Source organism: Nanorana parkeri, unplaced genomic scaffold (genome assembly GCF_000935625.1).
Source record: "Nanorana parkeri isolate BGI_ZX_2015 unplaced genomic scaffold, ASM93562v1 scaffold126, whole genome shotgun sequence".
In the NCBI taxonomy this organism is placed as follows: domain Eukaryota; kingdom Metazoa; phylum Chordata; class Amphibia; order Anura; family Dicroglossidae; genus Nanorana; species Nanorana parkeri.
The window spans coordinates 53,686-76,416 of record NW_017306394.1 but is presented as its reverse complement, the minus strand read 5'-3'; the positions used below and the strand labels follow the sequence as shown (position 1 = coordinate 76,416).

The 22,731-nt window shown below is 43.2% G+C and overlaps 1 protein-coding gene and 1 long non-coding RNA gene across 4 annotated transcripts in view; one reads left to right on the top strand and one right to left on the bottom strand.

Moving 5' to 3' along the window:
* Positions 1–5,119: 5,119 nt before the first annotated feature.
* LOC108784766 lies at positions 5,120–9,172 on the top strand. The gene is made up of 3 exons (XR_001941092.1): positions 5,120–5,129; positions 6,254–6,265; positions 9,084–9,172. It is a non-coding gene; the product is annotated as an uncharacterized LOC108784766 (long non-coding RNA).
* A 2,177-nt stretch (positions 9,173–11,349) lies between these two features.
* PCYT2 (phosphate cytidylyltransferase 2, ethanolamine) overlaps positions 11,350–22,731 on the bottom strand; it is a 31,642-nt gene continuing 20,260 nt past the window's right edge. For all 3 annotated transcript variants that reach the window (XM_018553619.1, XM_018553620.1, XM_018553621.1), the window contains 8 exons: positions 22,373–22,417; positions 21,183–21,321; positions 19,192–19,274; positions 19,034–19,111; positions 18,232–18,297; positions 17,875–17,940; positions 13,540–13,628; positions 11,350–11,677 (listed from right to left, as the gene is read on the bottom strand). In XM_018553619.1, the coding sequence (XP_018409121.1) occupies positions 11,575–11,677; positions 13,540–13,628; positions 17,875–17,940; positions 18,232–18,297; positions 19,034–19,111; positions 19,192–19,274; positions 21,183–21,321; positions 22,373–22,417 (669 nt within the window). In that variant the 3' untranslated portion in view covers positions 11,350–11,574. The remainder of the gene's footprint in view (positions 11,678–13,539; positions 13,629–17,874; positions 17,941–18,231; positions 18,298–19,033; positions 19,112–19,191; positions 19,275–21,182; positions 21,322–22,372; positions 22,418–22,731) is intronic.

Sequence of the window (22,731 nt, the reverse complement as noted above, 5' to 3'; positions counted from 1 at the left end):
CCAATCAGGCACTGTAGAGGGCCGCTCGCAGTGGCCTAGGAGGAGCGAGCGGCCGCCCGATGACAGCCGGGTGAATGTGGCAGAGAGAGGGAGCCAGGGGCTTCGTTTAGCGGGGGTCGTGACGGCGCCCCCCCTCAGTCCTGCGCCCGGGGCAAGTGCCCCCCCTGCCCCCCGGTTGTTACGCCACTGGTCCTGAGAGGGGTCTCATCCTTACATATCTTAGGAAGTCCATATATACACGGAGGGGTTTCAAATCCAATGAATGGAAAAGGCCGGCCAGGTACAGTCAGGCCGGGGAGGAAAGTGCTAGATGATGCTGAACATCCTCCAGCCAGGAAGTGAGGCGGGCTCTCTCTGACTTGCTGCAGCTTCTAATGCACATTGTAAGAAGCTCGCAGTGTGCAGTGATATCAGAGGAGCCGGTACAGCCGTGCAAGACTGAAGGGAAGATTTAAAGACAGCATTTCAGGGGTAGGCCATGGGGTGGCCTACTGGAAGGGACACTGACCGTAGGGCAGCATGGTGGTCTTGCAGCACTGGGGTCACTTCCCACCAGAGGTGATAGCTGCATAGAACAGGGGGAAGAAACCTTGGCACTCCAACTGTTGTGGAACCACAAGTCCCATGACGCATTGCAAGACTCTGACAGGTGCAGGCGTGACACCCAGATGCATGATGTGTCTTGAGTGCCAAGGTTGCCTTCCTCTAAGCTCATGAGCCCGATCGTGACCGGTTCTCTTAAAGGGTTCTGATGCATAGGAGGATGGAGGACTTCCATATGGAGAACTGGCAATAACAAGAAAAAAAAATGCAATTACTTCCCCGAGCGCAGAAATAAGCCGAGTGCAGATCATCCCGGACGGGAAGTCATAACACATATTGATACATCTCAGACCCGAGAAGTGAAAGTGACAGCAGCGCAAAATCCTTCCCTGTACTTAATGCTGCCCCCCACTCCACAATCCTGCCACTTATTTCCCATTGTTGGATGTGATTTGATTTCTGTCGGAGGCGATATCATTTGTTTGTCTCTGAGCTGCTTTAACTCACATAATGAATAAATAAAAGATTCTTCCTCGACGCCTTTTCATATGAAATATTCTTTCATAAAAAGACACCTGCCAAGAAGTGTACGCCGGGGACCTCCGGAAGAGACAGATCGCAGCTGCATGGCAGGGGATGGGGACCTACAAGGGGTGTAGTTGTACCGGGGCTCACAAGGTCAGGGGGGGCCCCCATAAAACCTGATCCACGTAGGTGGTTTATTTTTTTCTTGCATTGATGCGCTTTGCACAGGACAGCCCGTTGGCATTGTGAATGGGCTGCCAATGCCACCCGGCACCATTCTTTTTTTCAGTGCAGCGCACCACATTAATGCACACATCAGCACTAATATGCACATGTGGGTTGTGGTGTTGCTCTGGCTAAGTGAAATTTAAAATGAATGGCACCACACATTGCGCAGTTGGACTATCTCAACGCAAGGGCCCTTGTTGTGTTGTACGTGCCCTCAGGTCTCTTCGATGGCATGTATTGCACCACAGTGAGAGTTAGGCGCGTGTGGTGCATGCATGCTCATTGGGGGTCCCTTTGAAGATGCACTGTGTAAACGCACGTGAGTGCACTCTGCAATGTGTCCAGAGCAGTGTGAGCAGGCCCTAAAAGCAGCTATATAGAACCCCCAGAACCAAGGACTAACCATCAAAATAAAGGACTTTACAGGTCATCATAAATCCGTCTCGGCAGTTATTTCAGGAAAACTTCCCTTTAATGATATCTCTGCGTCCAGCGGTTGTCAGACAATCATTATTTCTGGCTAGCGCAGCAGCATACCCTGCACCTTGGGGACACTCGGTGACATTATCAGTTAGTTCCCGGCAACAGTGATTAGCAAGCCGGATCACGAGGGTCACGGTACATCCAACGTGTCACTTTAATCATCGGATCAATTCGGAGGCAATTTTACACTTCTGATTGGAATAATGGAGAAAAACAGCATATTAATACATCCAGATTGCTGTCACCTTGACTAGGAAGGGGGCGGAGGGGGTAGGAATGAGATCTTCAGACCTCCGAAGGCATTTTCTGCTTCCTTCCCGAGAGATAATCATTCCTTAATTAGTCATGAAAGCCAGAAAAAAAAAAAAAAAGCGGGGCTTTGACGGGGGATTTGTAAAGAGCTTTTTCAGCCTGCGAATAGTTCTTAGATGGGAACAAACAGCCGGAGATGTGTCAAAGATCTAGCAGGGGTAGGCAACCTCAGCACTCCAGCTGTTGTGGAACTACAAGTCCCATGATTCATTGCAAGACTCTGACAGCCACAGGCACGATGGCTAGTTACACCAGGGTGGTCATTCCACCTGAAGCAGATACACTATATGGCCAAATGTTTGTGGACCATCACCCCTCCATGGGCTGGTTGGGGCATTCCATTCCAAAACCATGGGCATATAAATGGTGTTGGCGCCACCCTTGCAACAATAACAGCCTCCACTCTTCTAGGAAAGGCGTTCCCCAAGATTTTGGAGTGTGTCTGTGGGAATTTGTGCCCATTTGTGAGGTCAGGTGCTGATGTTGGATGAGAAGGCCTGACTTACAATCAGCGTTCCACTTCATACTTCGTGGCTGAGTTGCTGTTGTTCCCAGTTGCTTCCACTTTGTTATAATACCGCTAACAGTTGACCGCGGAATATTTAGTAGCAAGGAAATGTCACGGAACTCCTGAATCCAATGATTTGGAGGGGGAGGGGCCCAATACTGTTGGCATAATAGTGTATCTCATTCGAGCAGCAAAACCACTGCATGTACATTCGTTCTGTGCCAGTTATCCAGCTTATATAAGAATGAGGTAACATGAATGCTAGTAGAGTAGTTTCACTTCTTCTTGAATGTTCTTCAATAGGTTCATTCATACAGGACAGAGTGAATTGGGAAAATACCGGATTACGGCCACTAGAGGATCATCGGAAATACATACATGTTAGTAAGGAGATACAAGGTTACAATTTAAAGGAGAATTATAAGGCAAGTGATTTTCACTCAGCCTCATAATCTGAGCAGACCTGTGACAATTAGGTCGGCTCAGTAATCGGGAAGTGAGCGAACACATACCATCGCTCGCTCACTTCTCGATCATCTCCCTGCAGAGAGCGGTGACTGTCACTCACGGCTCCCTGCAGGGATTCCCCCCCCTCCCCTGTCCGATCCTCCAGCGCTGACTGGCAGAACGGACGGGGGAGGGTGCAGGCACAGCTGGCTCTGCTTCTGGATAGACAGAGTCAGCTGTCAATCCCGCAGCTGGGTGGATCCAGACAGTAATGTCGGGATCCGTTCCGGCTGCGGCGTCTCAGTATTCTTGAAGTGTAACATTGTATCTCCTTCCTAACATGTCATTATTTCCAATGATCCTCAGCTCCATCTAGTGACCACAATGCGGAATTTTCCCTATTCCCTCTTATTTATGAATGAACCTATTGAACATTCAACCAGAAGAGAACTTATTTTTGCCCCATTCTCACAACAGCTGGTTAGCGCACACAGAATTAAATTACTTGCCGTTTTGCTGGTTGCATAAGCTATGCATTTTTTTTTAAATAGCTCCCCAAGTTACATAGTTACATAGTATTTGAGGTTGAATAAAGACATTAGTCCATCAAGTCCAACCTATAGGATCTCATTCTAGGAGTACCTGTACCCCTGTATATTACGGTCCCTTAAGAAATCGTCCAAAAGTTTCTTGAACAATTCCACATTCTTTGCTGAAATCACTGTCTGTGGCAGTGAGTTCCAGACCCTAACTGATCTTACTGTGAAGAACCCTCTTCGCCCCTTGTGCTGGAATTTTTTTTCCACCAATTTTAGGTGGTGGCCTCTAGTTTTTGTAATGGAGTTAATTTTAAACAGTTTATCGCTAATGTTGCTACCACCATTGAACATTTTGTACATGGAGATCATATCCCCCCTCAATCTCCTCACCTCCAATGTGAACATGTTTACATTTAGTAGCCTTGTCTCATAGCTCTGGTCCTCCATCCCCCTAATTAGTTTGGTTGCCCTCCGCTGGACTTTTTCCAACTCAAGAACATCTTTTCTTAGTACTGGTGACCAGAACTGGACCGCGTACTCCAGATGAGGTCGAACCAATGATCTATAAAGTGGCAAAATTATAGACTTGTCCCTGCAATACATCCCCTTTTTAATACAGGACAAGACCCTGCTAGCTTTGTTTACATCAGCCTGGCACTGAAAGCTACCTTTCAGTTTGTGGTCTACAATGACCCCCAAATCCTTCTCCATTTCTGACTTCCCTAGCGGCATACCCATAATTGTATAACCCATTTGTTTATTTTTAATTCCAAAGTGCATTACTTTGCATTTATCTATGCACCGTGCTGTTAATCTTATTTGTGTCTTACACCCTTGATGGGAAGCTAGTACTAATTGATGAGCAACATTCACCATCACATTCTCCTGGGAAATGTGTCCTTTTTTTAAATGGCTTTAATTGACCCTTTTGGTGGCAGGTTGTTACATTGCTAATCTTAGACTTCCCCCTTGCCGCTGCTTGAGGCATAATAACTATTTGTCATGCTCATTAGAGGTCATTGCCCTTCATATCTATATCTGTTGGTGTCACTTTATAATTACAGAGAGTTGACAACTGGGCTAATTTACCGGCAGACAGATCGGGCTAACCTATTGGATATATCGATAGAATATGCTCATGCTTGATCACATAATGCATTCCCTACTGTAGATTATAACGAAATTAGAACGGTAGACTATTTCAGCGTCTCAATGCCTGCAGGTCAAGTGCATTGATAAAGGTCGCTTAATAAAGGGAATTCTAATACTCTTAATCAAGGAGTATATTCTTTACAATACTACTATATTTCCACCGAGGAAACCCAGCAAATTCACTTTAAGGAAAATCAGTCACCGGTGGGCATTTGTAGAAACAAGAATATGGACTTTTGAATTACCTTTCTATTCTTTTGTTTAAATTATTTACTTGTATCTCTTCCGGTTAGGGCAGAGAGGTGTTAAGCTGTAATGTGGTTCTATCTTAGGTTTGGTAATCAGAAGTTTTTACCATTCCTCAGCAGCTCAGACAGAGTTGTCAATTATCTGTCCTGATCTGAGGCAGGAGACAGGTCAGCCTTATGGTCTGATATTTGTTCTCTAACAGGTAAAGAATACAAGTGAATAACAGCACACTAAACTAGCCCTGATACCGCAGTGTTATAACAACTAGCTTGCTTATTGAAGGCATTATATAAAAGGCCTCTTTTTCCAATAAAATTATTCCTTCACCCTTTTACAGCCGCTGGAGTGCCAGGTACCTGCCATTCAGTGATGACTGCATGGTATTTCCCAGGGCGGGTTTCATGATGGTGACAACATTGCCTGAATAATGTCAAACATTAAAAAAGTCAACTAACAAGGAAATTATTTTCACTGCTTTATGTAGAATTTATAAAAGGAAATAATTGTGGAGACATTGAAGAAAAGAGAGAGGAGAATGAGAGAAGAAAAGGAGAGGAGAGCGACAAAAGAAGAGAGGGAGGTGAATGTAGAAAGAGAGAGGAGAGTGGATGGAAAGAGAGAGAGAGAAGAATGGAGAGACGGCAAAGATAAAATGAAGGGAGAGAGAAGAGATACAATGGAGAGAGAGGAGATAATATGGAGAGAGAGGAGATAAAATGCAGAGAGATGGGGAGAGAGAAGAGATAACATGGAGATATAGGAGAAGAGAGAGAGGAGATAAAATGCAGAGAGATGGGCAGAGAGAAGAGATAACATGGAGATATAGGAGAAGAGAGAGAGGAGATAAAATGCAGAGAGATAGGGAGAGAGAAGAGATAACATGGAGATATAGGAGGGAGGGAGGGAGAGAGAGGGGGGAGAGAGAGGGGGGGAGAGAGAGAGAGAGAGAGGGGGAGAGAGAGAGAGAGAATCATATGAAGAGCGAGTGAAAGAGAGGGAGGGGCAGTGAATGAAAAGGAGAGTAAAGTGAATGAAGATAGAGGAGAGCAAATTAAGAGAGAGAGAGCAGAGCAAATGAAAAGAAAGAGAAGAGAACGAAGAGAGAGGAGAACGAAAAGAGAGCAAGTGAATGAAGAGAAAACGAGGAGAGCAAGTGAAGAGAGACAGGAGAGTGCAGAAGAGAGAGAGAGAGGAGAGATCTGGGAGAGCAAAGCGAAAGAGAGGTGAGCAGAGAGAAGAAAATAAAAGAGAGAGTGATGCTAGAGAGAGAGGAGAGAAAGTGGAAGGGAGTAGAGCAGGGTGAGAGAGGGGAGCAGAAAGAAATAAGAGAACGAGAGAGGAGAGCAGAGAGGAAGGAGAGCAGAAAGAAGAGGAGAGCAGTGAGTAAGAGGAACATGACAAGAGCAGTGAGAAAGAGGAACGTGAGAGAGGAGAGCAGAGAGGAAGGAGAGCAGAGAGAAGAGGAACATGACAAGAGCAGCGAGTAAGAGGAACGTGAGAGAGGAGAGCAGAGAGGATAACAGCGAAAAAGAGAACAGAGAAAAAGAGGGTGGAGAGCAACAGAGGGCAAAAGAGAAAAGAAAGCATGAGAGAGGAGACAGTGAAAAAAGAAAGAAAAGGGTGTGAAAGGAAGAGAGAAAGCGGGAAGGGGGATTTGTTCACCAAAATATGACAGATTTTTAGAGATGCACACATAGAATGAAGCTTGTATGGTTAGTATGGGGCTATTACAGGTTGTACAGAATTACTCTGTTATTAGGATTGTTACAGTTACGACATCTGTGTTCATGTTTTCTTCCCAAAAACACACAATACCTTTACCTGAAAATACAGCACAATCTTCATAGGCCGGTTCACTGTTCCTGTACATCAGAGGTTTGATCCTTTACACATCCCTCTGTACAGCTCCCAAAAGAAGCATAGAAGGAAATGGTGAACAGATTCCATTCAGAACACAACTTGTTATAGATAGGGCCCGGAGATAAAGAAGAAAAGAGTGAGGTGGGAGAGAGAATGTTTGGGAAATGATTTGTGGAGGAGGAAGTTAATTCAGAAAGTTTTCTCCTTGCGTCCACTGTAGGGTTTGATATTTGATAAATGCCAGTAAACCTCCCCCCTCACCCACATTTCTGTTCTAGGTCACTATGCTGGCCCGCTCATTACAGAAGGTCTGTCCTTCCGGGCCCCCTTTGCCGCCCTCGTATGTTGATTAAAGAACGGGGCGTACCCGCTGGTTGGCGTTTTCCGCCACAGAGGATGCTGATTACACCTGCAGGCTGCGTTTTGTTCACCTTCCCTCACAAGATCAATCGTTACATTTTATCTATAGCACTAAGATGGTACAGACGAGGACACCGAGGCCTCATCATAATGATGGATATCGTTTTAAAATCAGCAGCTGCGGAAATCACTTTACAAAACCAATTAGTGTCATCATCAATCATAGGAGTGCAGTAAATGCAGAAGCTAGAGCTGTGCAGTAACTTTCTGTGCCAAGAAGGAACAGGATTCCCCCCTTCCCAATAAAAAAAAGGGCCCACTTACACCATAATGCAAGGCTGGTCCGCCCAAACTGTCATTTCAGTTTTGGTGTCAAAGCTGGCATGTTCAATGCCTAAGTAGCTCCAAGTATAAAATATGAGGAGGTCCCAGCTCCGCCCACCTAATGCATGTGTTGCCATGCTTTGTGTGAGATGGACTTCCCAGCTCCGCCCACTTGCTGCATCTGTTGCCATGCTTTGTGTGAGATGGACTTCCCAGCTCCACCCACTTGCTGCATCTGTTGCCATGCTTTGTGTGAGATGGACTTCCCAGCTCCACCCACTTGATGCATGTGTTGCCATGCTTTGTGTGAAAAGGAGGTCCCAGCTCTGCCCACCTGTTACCATGCTTTGTGTGAGATGGACACACCAGCTCCTCCCACCTGCTGCATGTGTTACTATGTTTTGTCCCAGCTCCGCCCACCTGCTGCATGTGTTGCCATGCTTTGTGTGAGATGGATATCCCAGCTCTGCCCACCTGCTGCATGTGTTGCCATGTTTTGTGTGAGATGGATATCCCAGCTCCTCCCACCTTCTGCATGTGTTGCCATGCTTTGTGTGACTGCCCAGCTCCACCCACCTGCTGCATGTGTTCCTATGTTTTGTGTGAGACTGACACCCCTGCTCCGCCCACTTGCGGCATCTATTGCCATGCTTTGTGTGGAAAGGAGGTCCCAGCTCCACCCACCTCCTACATCTGTTGCCATGTTTTGTGCTAGATTTTGTTTTTAATCATTTCACAGATGTAAATTCACTGTTGAGTCCCAAAAAGATAACAGACATCACCACACGATCCATCCAATCAGAGTCTACTCAAATCTGAACTATACATTTTTGCATGGACCTACCCTTTAACACAGCCGTTCCTAAAAACAATGGTATCTCAGAATTCCGTATCAGACGAAACACTCTCTAGCCAACATATAGCCTTCTGGCTCAATTCACAAATCCACCCCACCAGGATCAGGATCCTTATTTCCCCCCCAGAAAAAGTCACAGCCATTTTTAGTGGAGTCCAAACAGATTTAAAAACTACAGCCAGAGGAAATAAAGATCCTGACCGCTGTGTTTAACGTTAAATGCGCCAATTTGGCAAAACATCGTCATTCACCATCACTCATCTGGAATAAAACAGGAGGACAGGTAAAACAATTAAAACTCTTTAATTTAAAACATTTAGAGATAAGACAGAGACTGGTGTCCCGATTATTAACATTGAGCTGGGGAAAAAAAGGTGGTGTCCTTAGCAACTGGGTGCTATTTGGTTGCTAGGGGCAACGTCGACGGTATGTTTTCTTCCATGGCCAACTAATCATCTTGCTTTATTACGGGTCCTGATGACGGGGCTATAGGACGTTAGGCAGTATAAGTGCCAAGCAACATGGGCAGAATTAAATCATTGCAATGAACTGGCCATCTTAAGTAGGCCAAACCGCTGCTGAGCCCCTCTTAGTCCCTACGGGGAACGTGCAGCACTTCTCACATCTGGCGCTCCATGTCCCTATTAGGGGAGTGTGCCTACTCTGAGAGGCGGGTCTGTATTGAGTTTTCCATTAGACCCAAAGCAGTCTTTGCCTCTATCGTTCTTCTCGGAGCAGGCGCCCCCCTACTGGCACAAAGTGGCCTATGAGCAAGACGCTGCGCAAGCAACACAATACATAATATGTATTCTTCACTGTATGTGAGCTGTATAAGAGTATTGTGCGTGCAATCAAAGCATCACAAACATTTAAAGTCAGCCATGAACGACACTTAGTTGAACAGAACACGGATACAGAACATATACCTGAACTTAAAGACCTCATCTGGAAAACTGCGTGCCCTCATCAACCAACTCTTCTATTTATTTCCTCACCTACACTAATGAAATAGAAAAGATAATCTTATTGGTCGTTACAGGCAACACAGTCACTTAATACGTGAGGCATATAGTGTTATTTGTTCCTGTTGCTGCTTCTGCCCTCTAGTGGCTGTAGCTGTAAACAGGCAGTGATTCATGAAGGGACCCTGTCAGGATTTAAATAAAAAAGCGCACTCCCCTGCAAGAGAAGAGACATTATAATCACATCTCCAGTGACCTGTACTTTCTTCCCGTCCAGCACTGCAGTCACCTCCAGACGTGGCATCAGGCACTTTCAAGAGCATTGGGTGCCTGTTTCCTGCCACCTGCCGGCATTCTACTGTTCAACTGCAACGTCCCTACAGGAAACAGCAGTGATGTCGGGGTCCGTGGATGCAACGGCGGGCGGGGGACACAGGCTTCTGACTCTGCCAGAAGAGCCTGAGAGAAGCAGCAATGCTGTACCAGAGCCGCAAAGATTCAGGCTGCAGCAAAGGTGAATATATTACCTCTTTCATCGCAGGGGGGTGCCACTTAGGATCATTTGAAGACTGACAGGGCCTCTTTAATATGCGCCCACACTGTGGGCATCTGAAGAGTTGCAAAAGAATTCAATAAACGTGAACAAACGCGCACATAGCCTAAGCTGGGAAAACTCTGACGAACTATTCCTCCCGGCTAATAAATCCGTCCTTCATTGCAATAAATAAAAACAAACGCTCTTTTCGCTGTACACCAGCATGGCAAATTACACCAAGGCTGAATTAAAATATTACATAGAACACTCCAAATCCATACATCGGTAGCATTCCCGGTAACCTTATCTGTTACCCCCCCTCCCCCAATGCAGACCAGTCCCCTCTAGTACAAATATAATGCCGCATGTGTAAGAAGATTAGTACTAACAAATATAGGGATGGTCCCAACTACGGTGGTTTTGGATTGACCGAAGAAACATTAAGGTGCCTATACACAGATAAAAGCAGGATATTAGGTTGCTTTGGACTTTATCTGCTGATAGCAGACTCCTGAGACTGGCCATACGCAGACAGATATGGACAAAAGAGTCTGCTTGTGACTAATGTGAGGTAATCAGGCTGGGAAGGAGTTAAAAAAAGAGGGCAACTTTCTGTGGGGAAAACGACCATGACACAGATGGAAAGATCTCAGAACTCATGAGGTTTGCGAGGCCTTCAGACGTTTGTTGTGCTGCAAAAACTGCCCCCGACGCCATATAAAACTAGCACAGCTGACCGGGTAATAGTGTGCTTTATAAAAGATATGCAAATGTAATTGGCTACCTCATAAAATATTTAAAAATTGCACAATCGCGTTTTAAAAAATTCACACGGCGGGCGCTGGGGTGGGGGAGACAGGCATGCTTTGGGGGAAAAGCACAGAGATTGCCTGTTTTTCAGCACGTCTCTGTTATATTTCCATGCCCTCCTTTACATTCAGTTAACAAATGCTCAGTTCTTCTTTTCATAGATGGTAGAAAATAAAAGGAAGAAAAAGAGGCACATTACTCCCTTGAGTAATATTGTATAATAAAGGAATTTGTATTGTATAAAAACAATAAAAACATCCATAATCTCACACAAATACTTGCTGATGTGCATCCATAAACCACATCAGCAAAACTTTCCCATTATGAAAGCCAGAAGGAAACACCGACAAGAGACCCAAGTTCACATGCAGCAGCTGCTCAGACTTGCAGACTGTTTTGGCTAAATATACCTTTAAAGAGAACCTGTCACTTCTGAAATATCTAATTCAGCTTGACGCAAGTCACATTTTTTAATGTGTACTGTCTTTGCCGGTCTCCCAGGTATTTGACTGATACCTGAATGAGTAAGGTATTTTAAAAGCAACAGGTTCTCTTAAAATATCTTATTGCGTAAGGTCAAAACAACAGTCGGCTCTTCTGGTGTATGGGCACCTTAACTGGTTTCATCCCCGTCTCTTAAAACGGTTGTTTATTATAGGAAATGAGAACCCAGACTTGGTGTCAGGTTGGATCTCTGCACTAAGCTGAATGTGTTCCATCCTGACAAAACCAGGCCTGTACTCATAATCCTTAGACCACCTGTGTGACTTGACGGGTACGGTGATGGTGAACGAATGCTGGATGTGGGACTGTCGGAGGAGTGTGTAGTATTGTTCATGATGAATAGTATTGTATATATATGGAAGATGAAGAAGGGCCTCTCAGTTTTCTTGCCCTTCCACGATTCGCTCCAGTTTCTGCTGTGCCTCGAACACTGCTAGCTCTTTTGCCTCTTTCTTCTGATTTCGAGCTTCGTACTCCAACCTACAGGAAAAAAAATGTAACAAGTTTTATCAGCAACATTTTATACAGTAAGAAATTAATCAAAATGACTCTAAATGCACAGAGGTGAAGAGCAGCCAGGACAGAGGTCCAAAGAGGTTGGATGAAGCTGGGCATGAGTGCAGAGATTTCTCCTAGCCTGCTTAAGAGGAGGAAAGATGTTCCTAGGTTCCACACGGACTACAAGTGTGGTGACGTGAGTCTGTGGGACTTGTACTCTTTCCATTCACAGATCCTGTTAGTGGACCTGTGAATGGATGATGTGGCTGCGTGTGCAGAGCTGTGTTTCATGTTGAACCTAAATATGTGTAACATGAAACATGGTCAGAAAAGTGAACTTGTCCTTTAAACAGAACTCCACTGGTGGCAATATATTTGTTTTGGTGTAGAATGAGAACACAGGGTAACAGAGGGACCAAGTTACACTACATGGCCAAAAGTTTGTGGACACCTGACCATCACTACTGAATAAACTTCTTGGATATCCCATTTCAACATCATGGGCATTAATGTGGAGTTGGCCCCCTCTTTGCACTTATAACAGCCTTCACTTTTCTGAGAGGGCTTTCCACAAGATTTTGAAGTGGGAATTTGTTCTCGCATGAAGGAACCCCTGATATAACTTTCAGGTCTCAGGGAACCCCGGTAATAATTACTATATCTACAGCTCATGGTACATTAGGGTGAACATAAAGTTTAGATACAAGAATAAACAAAAGAATAAGGCATGTGGAGGAATGTGGTGTTCTTAGTGCACTTGACACCCAGGGATGCTCTTTACAAGAAGTTTTATTATTTTTTATTTACAAGTTATTTTCAGTAATAATAATAATTAAATAAAACAAATATTAATGATGGCTAGAAAAGATTCAGACAGTAAAAACTGTAGTTACCTCACAGTGGAAAAGTGCTCCCCTTACATTGGTGGTCCGTATAATGCCTCATATACTGGTGGTCATTGTAGTGCTTCCTTATATTGGGGGTCAGTATAGTTCCCCCTTACATTGGTGATCAGTGTAGTGCCTCCCTACATTGGTGATCAGTATAGTTCCGCCTTACATCAGTGGTCAGCGTAAAGTCCCCTACACTTGTGGTCATTGTAGTGCTTCCTTATATTGGTGGTCAGTGTAGGCTTGCTTCCATTGGTGGTCAGCGTAGTGTCCCATTATATTGGTGGACAGTGTAGTGCCCCCTAGATTAGTCATCGGTGTTGTGCCCGCTTACATTGGTGGTCAGTGCAGTGCCTCTTACATTGGTGGTTAGTCTATCGCCTGTTTATATTGGTGGCCACTCTACTGCCTTTTACATTGGTGTCAATTCAGAGACCCCTTATATTGGTCAGTGTGGTGCTCCCTTACATTAGTGGTCAGTGTAATGCCCTTGACATTGGTGGTCAGTGTGGTGCTCTCTTACAGTAGTGGTAAGTATAGTGCACCCTAACATTGGAGGTCAGCATAGTGCTCCATTACACCGGTGGCCACTGGAGGTGTCCCCTTACATTGGTGTGGAGAAAAATGCCCCTTTACATTGGTGGTCAGTGGAGAAGGCCCCTTTCAATTTCAGCTCATTGAAGCAAGGGGCCCCATAACACTAGGCCAAAAAGGTCATTGATGCGAGTGGTCATTTAAAAAAAAAGGCACAAATTGTTCATTGCTCAAGGAACTCCTAGCAATCTCCGAAAGAACCCTGGTGGAGAAAAGACTGATCTACAAATCTTTGTATGCTGGGCACTGACAGACACTACCCTGAACTCAATTTGCAGGGATGTCCACATACGTTTTATCATATAATTAACTTAAAAATACATGTATCATATAAACAGTGTCATGCAATACAATACGGACCTGTTTTTGATAATCCTCTGCACAATATCATCAGTTGTCAAGCAGCTTCCGCTGTCCACTGTCCGGAATATACCTCGGCGTTTGGGTTCCTAAAATATTTTTTAGAAAAAAGTCTGACTTTGACCTGAAATAAGTAACCACTGAAATCACTAAATGTGACTATTATAAAAAAAAAAAAAGGAGAGAGAGAGAGAGAGAGAGAGCAAAGTTGTTCAGTCCAGCCCCCGACACCAATGAAAATGTGTCTGAGCCCTCCCTACACTATACTGACATTACAGCATACATAGGAGGAGGACTGGTCACAAAAAGGTCTTTACTTTTCTGAAACTGCTCACATGTATTTGGCCAAGCACAAAGAAGCCACAGACAGTCAGTTTTGCTATCCCCAGCATGTGCTTTTCTGCAATGGCACTACGCAAGACTGAGTATAAACAATTCAGAGACTTCTCCTTTAAGGATCAGAGTATGAGCAAAAGGTACGGAACGTCTAATCTAGACACGGACATATTACAAACACAACAAGCAAATAAACAACCACCCAGACAGCCCAAAGGGGAAAATAAGAAAAATACAATGAAGGTTTATAAACAGAATCCCTTCACCAGCCGTTCTCTGGATCTGGATCTCTGGATCTGCATAGGGTTTTGCGTCCTGCTAAGTTACCTGACAGAATGAACTAATAATGGCTGACATGCCTTGAATACCCTTTGTTAGTTTATTAGCATAGAACCGGCTTCACCAATGACTTCCTGAGGTTTCCATTTTAAGACGTTGACTTTGTTATATGATTGTTTTGTGTGAGGTTATGTATCAGGGTTGCCCATGTTCCTTATCTCAAGTATTAGACTGCACCGCACCCGTACCATCCTTTCTTTACCATTTTCTTTCTCAATGTGGGCTTCGGGGAAATATTAGGGGTCTAAATAGATATTTCCCTTTTAAAATAGAAAAAAAGATTTCTTCACGGTGCTGTTACATGGATGTTTCCCTTGTAACAACGATTATGCCACACATGTTAGATATCGCCACGAACGTCGTAGTGAGAGCAATAATTTTAGGGACATCAATCACTGATAACACTAAACGGATAAGCAGTAAAAGCTTTTAAAGTGTGTCGGCTATGGACAATTTTAGGCATGGTAGTTTTTTGCAATTTTGTGGGTGCGCGCAATTTTAAAGCTTGACATGTTTGGTGTCTGTTTACCCGACATGACCCCATATTTTACCAAAAAATTGGGTACCGTAATAATAAAATGTTTTATAACATACTGTAGGGAAAACATGTTTTTTTTCCAACATTTTCAGTCCTTTTTTCATTATATAGTAAAAAAAAAAAAAAAACCCAGTGGTGACTAAATACCACCTAAAGAAAGCTCTGTGTGTCCCCAAAAAAATGGTATAAAATTTATTTCAGTACAGTGTTGCATGATGGAATAAATGTCAGTCAAAGTACCGCAGTGCTGAATACTGAAAAATGGCCTGGTCAGGAAGGGGGTTTAACACCCCGGTCAGCAAGTGGTTAAGGTATCTGTAGAGTTCTTCTTTATAGAATGTCACAAAATCCTGGATAATTAGCAATGGTAATGTCACAGGGGAAATCTACTGTACCAGCAGTTTACAGCACTGCCAAGACTAGAGAACTTCAGCGAGGAAGGAACACAGATCCTCATCCATTGTATGCAATACATACAATGTATGTATTTATGTACTTATACATACATGTATAAGTGTATACATGTATACATGTACTTATACATACATGTATAAGTTTATATCACTGAAATCTGCAGTTGTACAAAGCGATATTAGGAACTTGGTATGAACAAAATCCTAAGTTTTGTGTATCCAAAGAGAGCTAATGCCTGCGTAAATGTTCCTAGTGTGCCTGTCTCCACTTGAAATAGCATTCGCAGTTTAGTACTAATAATATCCGACATATAATTGACCCACATATAAAAGCCGACTATATATAACTGGAACGACATACGCTGATGTTTGTAAATTAATTCATACATATGGTCAGACAATAAATTGGTTGGTAATGATAAACTGCAATTAGCAGATGAAAATACTTTCTTTTGTTATATATCCGACATCGTCATTCCTCATATGTGAGGAGCTGTGTCTGTGTCTCGGAAGGATCTATGTATTAACGTGATCTTTATATGTCTCTCTCATATAACAAGCAGAATGTTTACTGATCATTTGTTATTCAAAGCTACTTAAACTCATGTTCTATGGCCACTTATTGGTTAAGTGTTTTCATCTACTAATTGCTGCTTATGATTATCTTTACCTTTAAATACTTGATTGTCATTTTGATGAGAGACACACACACTTGGGATATTTACTCATGCATCAGATACGCAAAACTGAGGATGTTGTTCATACGAAACTCCCAACTTCATTCATATATGGACTTCAGTGATATAAACAATGGATGAGGATCTGTTTTCGTCCCATTGCTGAATTTATCTAGTCTTGGAACTAATGGTTACCAAGTGCCGTTACTGTATATTTGCCTGGTGACATTAGAGCTACTAATAACCCAGGCTTCATTATTGACAGGGCTTGAAAAATCCGCTCGTCCTCTAGTAGCATCCCGGCCGGCCATTATAATTAAACGGCCGGCCGCTTTACATTCAAGCGATCGGGCGTCTCTAGAGAAGCCCGATCACTTGTAATAGCAGCAGCTGTCACTGTCGTTGCCAGTTCCGAGACGCGCTGTGCCCAATGCGGCCAGGACTGGCACGGCTGCTCTGTGACAGGAGATCAAAGGGAGATCGGTACACAATCTTCCTCTGAGCTCCTCTCCAGACCCCGAATGCAGGAAGCGATGCATATTACATCACTTCCGCATTCTGCTGTCCCTCTCCAGCTTCAGAAGCTGGTGAAGCAGATCTCTGCTTCATCAGCTTCTCTGGGGGTCCCTAGTTGACATTAGGGGTCTTGGAGCCCCCTGATGTTTCCATAAAGAGGACCTGTCATGTAAATTGGCTATCACATAGGGGGTTTCTTATCCCCCTAAGTGATAGCAATAAAGTTAAGTGTAACATTTAAAAAAAAAAAAGTAATAAAAAAAATAAAGAAGCATAAAAAAACTTTTTAAAAAAACCCACAAATTTCTTTTTTTAAGTCCCCATTTTGCGGGTGCGTGCAATTTTAAGGCTTGACATGTTTGGTGTATATTTACCCGATGTGAACCCGTCTTTTATATTTTACCAAAAATATGGGTAAGAATAAATGTTTTTTAACATAACGTAGGGAAAAAAAACTTTCCCCAAAATTTACGGTTATTTTTTAATTATATAGTTAAACATTTAAAAAACCCACTGGTGATTATATAACTCCAAAAGAAAGCTCTATCTGTCCCTAAAATGTTTTTTACATAAATTGCAAGGCTATAGTCCGGTCATGCTGACTGGTGACATTTTTGGCTGACTGGTGAGACGCCCTAACATTTTTCAAGCCCCGTTTATTGAAATGCATGTCTTTCATGGATACTGGGCTACATTTTTGGAAATTATTTCCATGTCTATGTTTTGCAGTTGTCTCGAACATTGTGGGGGGAATTTGGTGGGGAGGGGTTTCCTTATAAGCTTGTATTTGCTGTTCTTTATGTTTTTATTTTTCAATAACAATGTATTATGTAAAAAATAGAAAAATAATCCAGGCTTCGGGGACATTCTGTAAAGGAGATCGCCATGGATACTTACCCCCTGATCGTTTGAGAACATCCTTATGAAAAAAAAATATTAGGGATAACTTGGATATAACTTCCTATTTGCAAATCGATGTGGATTACCATGAAATATAGAAGGGAATAATCCTAGTGTAGCATTTTTCCTTTTTCCCCCCAAAGTGGTCACATTTAACTGTTAGAATAAGATTATTTTTGTAACAAAATTAAAAGGTCTTTATTAGGGATGCACAGATACTTTTCGAGTACCAGTGCAGATACTTGTAACTGTTTCACTCAATTCTAGTCCTGATGTCACCAGGAGGAGAAGTAAAAGGTAAATCTCCTCAGTGGGTAAAAGTGAAAGGAGCTTCATCCCTCCCTGAATAGAGATTTGAGACGGATCCCAAGTCCTAGATACCGACACATAATATCCTCCTGTAACACTATAGACCTACAGTGACCCTGCACCGCTTGGGAGCAGTGCAGCGAAATCTCCTCAGTGGGGACAGACAGCGATAGAAATCTGAGAGAGAATCTAACCTTTCTCCACAACAACCAAAAATGTTTTCAAAAAGGGCTTTGGCTGGAGTGGGCCTTTAAATTATCAACAGGCAGGCTACTTTGTAGATAAAGACAGGCGTAGAGGGACTTACTGCATAAGGGTCAGATCCATCTCTGTCTGGGAGAACTTCTGTCTTTCCATGACAAACCAGATCCACCTGTAATGAGGAATTTATTAAATGGCTGGATAGCTAAAGAAAAAAGCAACTTCACTTCTACCTGTCTTGTGTTCCTTTTTTAACACAATGCATTTCTATTGTTTGTAAGCGCCCAGTGGACTTTGGATTTAACTACAGACACGGGCTATATGTTTTTATCCCATGACCACAATTTGGCCACTGGATCAGCTGTCATATGCTCATTCATTAAGTCCTGTCCAATGTTCCTTCATATGCTATCCTACACTCATAGTGCCATAACCAAATCTACTTCTGGATGACCACGATTACCTTGAAATGATCCAGGAGGTCGGACGTGGCGGAATAGGGCGCACCGATGACAACTTCTGAAACATACTGCCTCAGAAAAAGGAGAACAAAACTGAGAGTGAGACCACTTAGGACAAGTAAAAGGCCATTAAAGACAAAAATATTGTATTCAGGGAGCTTTACGTGTTAATACTTATAAAAATAGTATTCAGCATAGGAGTTCCATTTGCTTCTTTTTATTTCACATGCCTTCATTTATATTTTAGTTCACATTTACATGCAGGCCAAGCTCCCCAACAAAAGTGGCAGTCAAAGGGGTTGGAAAAATAAATAAACCACTACTAGAGGTGCTTATCACCTTTTATTCATATGTTTAAACCTTTTTCAAAAAGAAAAATACCTTTGCTGTATCTGCTTTAAACGTTTTAGCTGGAGTTGGATGTAACCCCTTCCCACCAGCTGTACACATATAAGTGGAAGCACGGCGGTAGGCTTTAAAGTTGGTAGGAGTGCTCTCGATCACATGATCATTATGACAGCCTGAACAGATAGGGAAGAATTTATCAAAACTGGAGCAGACAGAATCTGGAGTAGTTCTGCATGGCAACCCATTAGCTTCTCGGTTTCATTTTCAAAGTTTAACTGAACAAGCTGAAGAGAGAAACTGACTGGTTACTATGGGCAACTGCTCTAGATTCTGTCTGCTCAAGTTTGGATAAATACCCGCCATATTGTTCTCACTTATTACATAAAGGGGCAGCTAGAAAAAGCTGGCAATGCAAACTCAAAAGAGTAAACAGAAAACTGAAAGCGTGATGCTCACCCTGCAGGCCAAAACACTCAGCGTCCTCTCATGTATGTTCATGATGGGGTAATTCTTCCTCTTGTAAAGGTTGACTTCCTGCAGACAGACAGGGTTATATAGGAGTGTGAACAATCACAAATACAATGTGAAAGCCACAGATGTCATCTCCAACTAACCTGATCGAAATGCAGACCCACGATGATGTACGGCTTGGGAGCCAACCTGTGAACTTTCTCCAGGAAGTCAATATGTCCGATATCTGCAGCAGATTGTTAAAGGAATTTTGTAGGCAAAAATAAAAAAAAGTCTGAGAAGCTTAGTAAGGGTTGCTTTTCATGACTGGAAAGGTGCGCTTCACTTACTAGTGTCCATTTTATTATAGCTCCACAAAGACGACAGCAGTCATCTGCTCTAGGATCAGATTGTATGCAGCCTGTTCATTCTAATTTCAAGTCCCCATCACTACATTTTCACTATTAATGTTCAATTTTGTTTCTTTTTAAGGTGGACCTTTTACCTCAGTGACAAGGTCTACTTATTCAAGCTGCCCCCCTCCCTTTCCCTAAAAAAATGAAAACACAAAATTAAGCCAGTGGGAAAAAAGTTAAAGGATACGTTCGATTTTTGCAAAAATGAAAGAAATGCATAATTAATGATATATTTTTAAAAATACGCATTTCTTTAATATTTGCATTCAAGCCTGAAAAGCATTGCAATTGTGATCACACCTGCAAAGCTCAGGCTTCTGCACATTCTCTCCCAGGCATAGCTCGTACTGAGGTATGGGGTTGTAGTTAGGAGAGATGGGGGGGGAAGGACGGCTGGACTTCAAAACTGCATTAAATCACCTCATAAGGTGTCCAGTCGTCCTCCCTCTAGGTAGATGCGGGAATATAGGCAGCTCTATCGCATTTAACCAGAGGGAGGACGACTGGACGCCTTATGAGGTGATTAAATGCAGTTTGAAGTCCAGCTTAAAAAAATAAAAACCCCAGTGGTGAATAAATACCACCAAAAGAAAGCTCTATCTGTCCCCAAAAAAGGGTATAAAATTCATTTCAGTACAGCGCTGCATGACGGAATAAATGTCAGTCAAAGTACCGCAGCGCTGAATACTGAAAAATGGCCTGGATGGGAAGGGGGTTTAACACCGCGGATGTCAACTGGTTAAACAATATACTTACCTTTCCCCGGCTTCCTCCTGTAGTGTCTAGATGAGGGTGATGACAACATCCTTTCAGCCAGACCTCCGAGAATATTGAGTAGCCAAAATCTCACAAGAAGACGACCCTACACTGTGCTGCAGCATCCTATAGCAGGATTTGGGCTACTCAGCATTCCCTGGGATCTTGTCGGCAGGAGGAAGACATCACCCCCTACACTACAGAAGTCAAAGAGGGGGTGAGTAAATGATCTATTTCTCCTCTCACAGGTTTTTTTAATTAGTGTGTAAGAACCAGTCCGGAGTTGGACATTAATACTTGTAATTCTAGTTTTATTTCACCTTTTTTTATTTCCCACATTTACATACAGACCAAGCTATCCGACAAAAGTAACAGTCACAGGGGATGGAAGAAACCTTATAGCACTCCTGAGGGTACAATAGTCAACTTTTATTCAAATGGTTTAAATTAATTATCCAAAAAGGTCATACAAATCCTTTGGCAGGTAAAACTGCTCTAACTATGCATTTCAACTGAGTATTTAGCCGTTTGCCTGGAGTTCAGCTTTAAGAACAGGTAGGGCAAGACCTTGTGGGAAACAATGACAACTAAATTTGGATACTACCAATGACACAGTCAGCATCAGGGCCGTAGATAATTTTTTTCCCTGGGGGGGTTCAGCTTCCTCAAATTATAAGACTTTATCTAGCAGACACACCAAGGTTTGAAAAAAAAGCGACATCCGTCAGCACCCCCCAACACACACATTATATGGGGCTTCTCGGTCAAGAGTGCGGTGGGACTATTTGCCTGTGACTATTGGCCAGTGAGTCCCCATGTGCCTTCCACTTTTCTAGGTGACTTGTTAAACGGCTGGGAGTACGTGACCCCCTCTGCCCTCCCATCGCTAGCCACTGCCAGGACACTCTGGGGGGGGGGGTTTGAACCCCCCTACCCCCCCACCTTATCTACGCCCCTGGTCAGCATATGTTTTAAAAGGATACGGAAAAGATCGAAGGCTCCAGCGACATATATTATACTATCCCCAGGTTCAGGTTCTTTCCCCGAGGCAAACTGCATAATCTTCTGAGATGTCTGAAGGAACTGAGAGACCCCTGTCCATGGGCTGCGGCCTCTGGCATCCTGGATAAGACAATAAATATTATGTGGAGATCACACAGATCAAGAAAGATACACAGGTGAAGAAGGTCCTTAGTTATCAAAGAGTGAAGGAATAACTCTACTGAAACCAAATGATTTCCTTTTATTACATAATGATAAACATTATGAAGTTTTGTTTTTGCTAAATCATTTTAATATTGTAATTAGGGATGCACTGATATATCGGTCGCCGAAACACATTGGCCGAAAATGGCACTTTTGGCACGATGCCGAAAGTGCCATTTTATGGCCGATACAGCGGCGCATCCGTTCTCTCTCCTCTTCGGCGCTTCTCTATGTACCAGCGGGGAGGAGAGAAACTGTTCAAGGCGGGAGGAGAGCGCTGTGAGCGGCCGGCATCTCCCCTCCCCGCACCGCTCAGCCTCCTGTCACAGATTAGAGGAGAGCGGCGGTGTGGGCGGAGGCAGCCAGCGCTGTCACAGGAGGCTGAGCTCCGCTCACTCAGTCTCCTGTGACAGTGTGTCAGGATAGAGAGCGGGTACAATCATTCAGCGATTAGTGACGCTGAGTGTTTGTACATAATTGAGGACAGACTATGGTTACTATATCCTCAATTATGAATGAATGGGAAGTGATCTACATCACCTCCTGTTCATTCATGATTGTGGTTATAGTAAACATACTCTGTCCTCATGTTATGAATGAACAGGAAAACTCAGTATAGAGGATTGCTGTTCATTTTTTAACAGGGGCTGCAGAAAAAGAGATTGAGGACTCAATCTCTTTTTCTATTTTAAAAGGGAAATATCAGGGGTCTGTTTAGATTTCCCTGAAACCCCTAAAAGTAAAGGAAGAAATAAAAATATTTAATAAAAAATGAATAAAAATAAAAAAATGCAAAAGTTTATAAAAAAAAAAATTTGAAAAAAGTTAAAATAAAAAACATTTCCAGTTTCGGCCTAACAATTTTTTACATTTCGGTTTTGAAATTTTCATTTCGGTGCACCTCTAATTGTAATACACAGCACTATCATCTGTAGGAGCTGAGACCCCTACAATAGGCTTTACTCACCTTACCAAAATTGTCCTGGTGCCGCTTATAATCTTGAGTAGCTTCCTGCAAGAGCAACAGTAAATTAGTCAAATAGTTATGACAGGCTGAGTACATGTTAAACATACCACCATTTCCACTCTTCTGAAAGCTGCACTACAGGGACGCAAATTAAAGCAGCTCTGAATTCATTAGAACATCAGTACACTGTCTTGTACAAACTGCATTTTTCAATATCTTTTATAACGCCATTTGTATTGGGAGGGGTGGGGGGCTGTGAGTAAAGCAGACCTTTTATTTCGTGGAAGTTCAGCTTTAAGGCCCAACTCCAGGCTGCTTTTAAATGTACCCCTGCACTGGGGGGTCACCCCCTCCCCGCA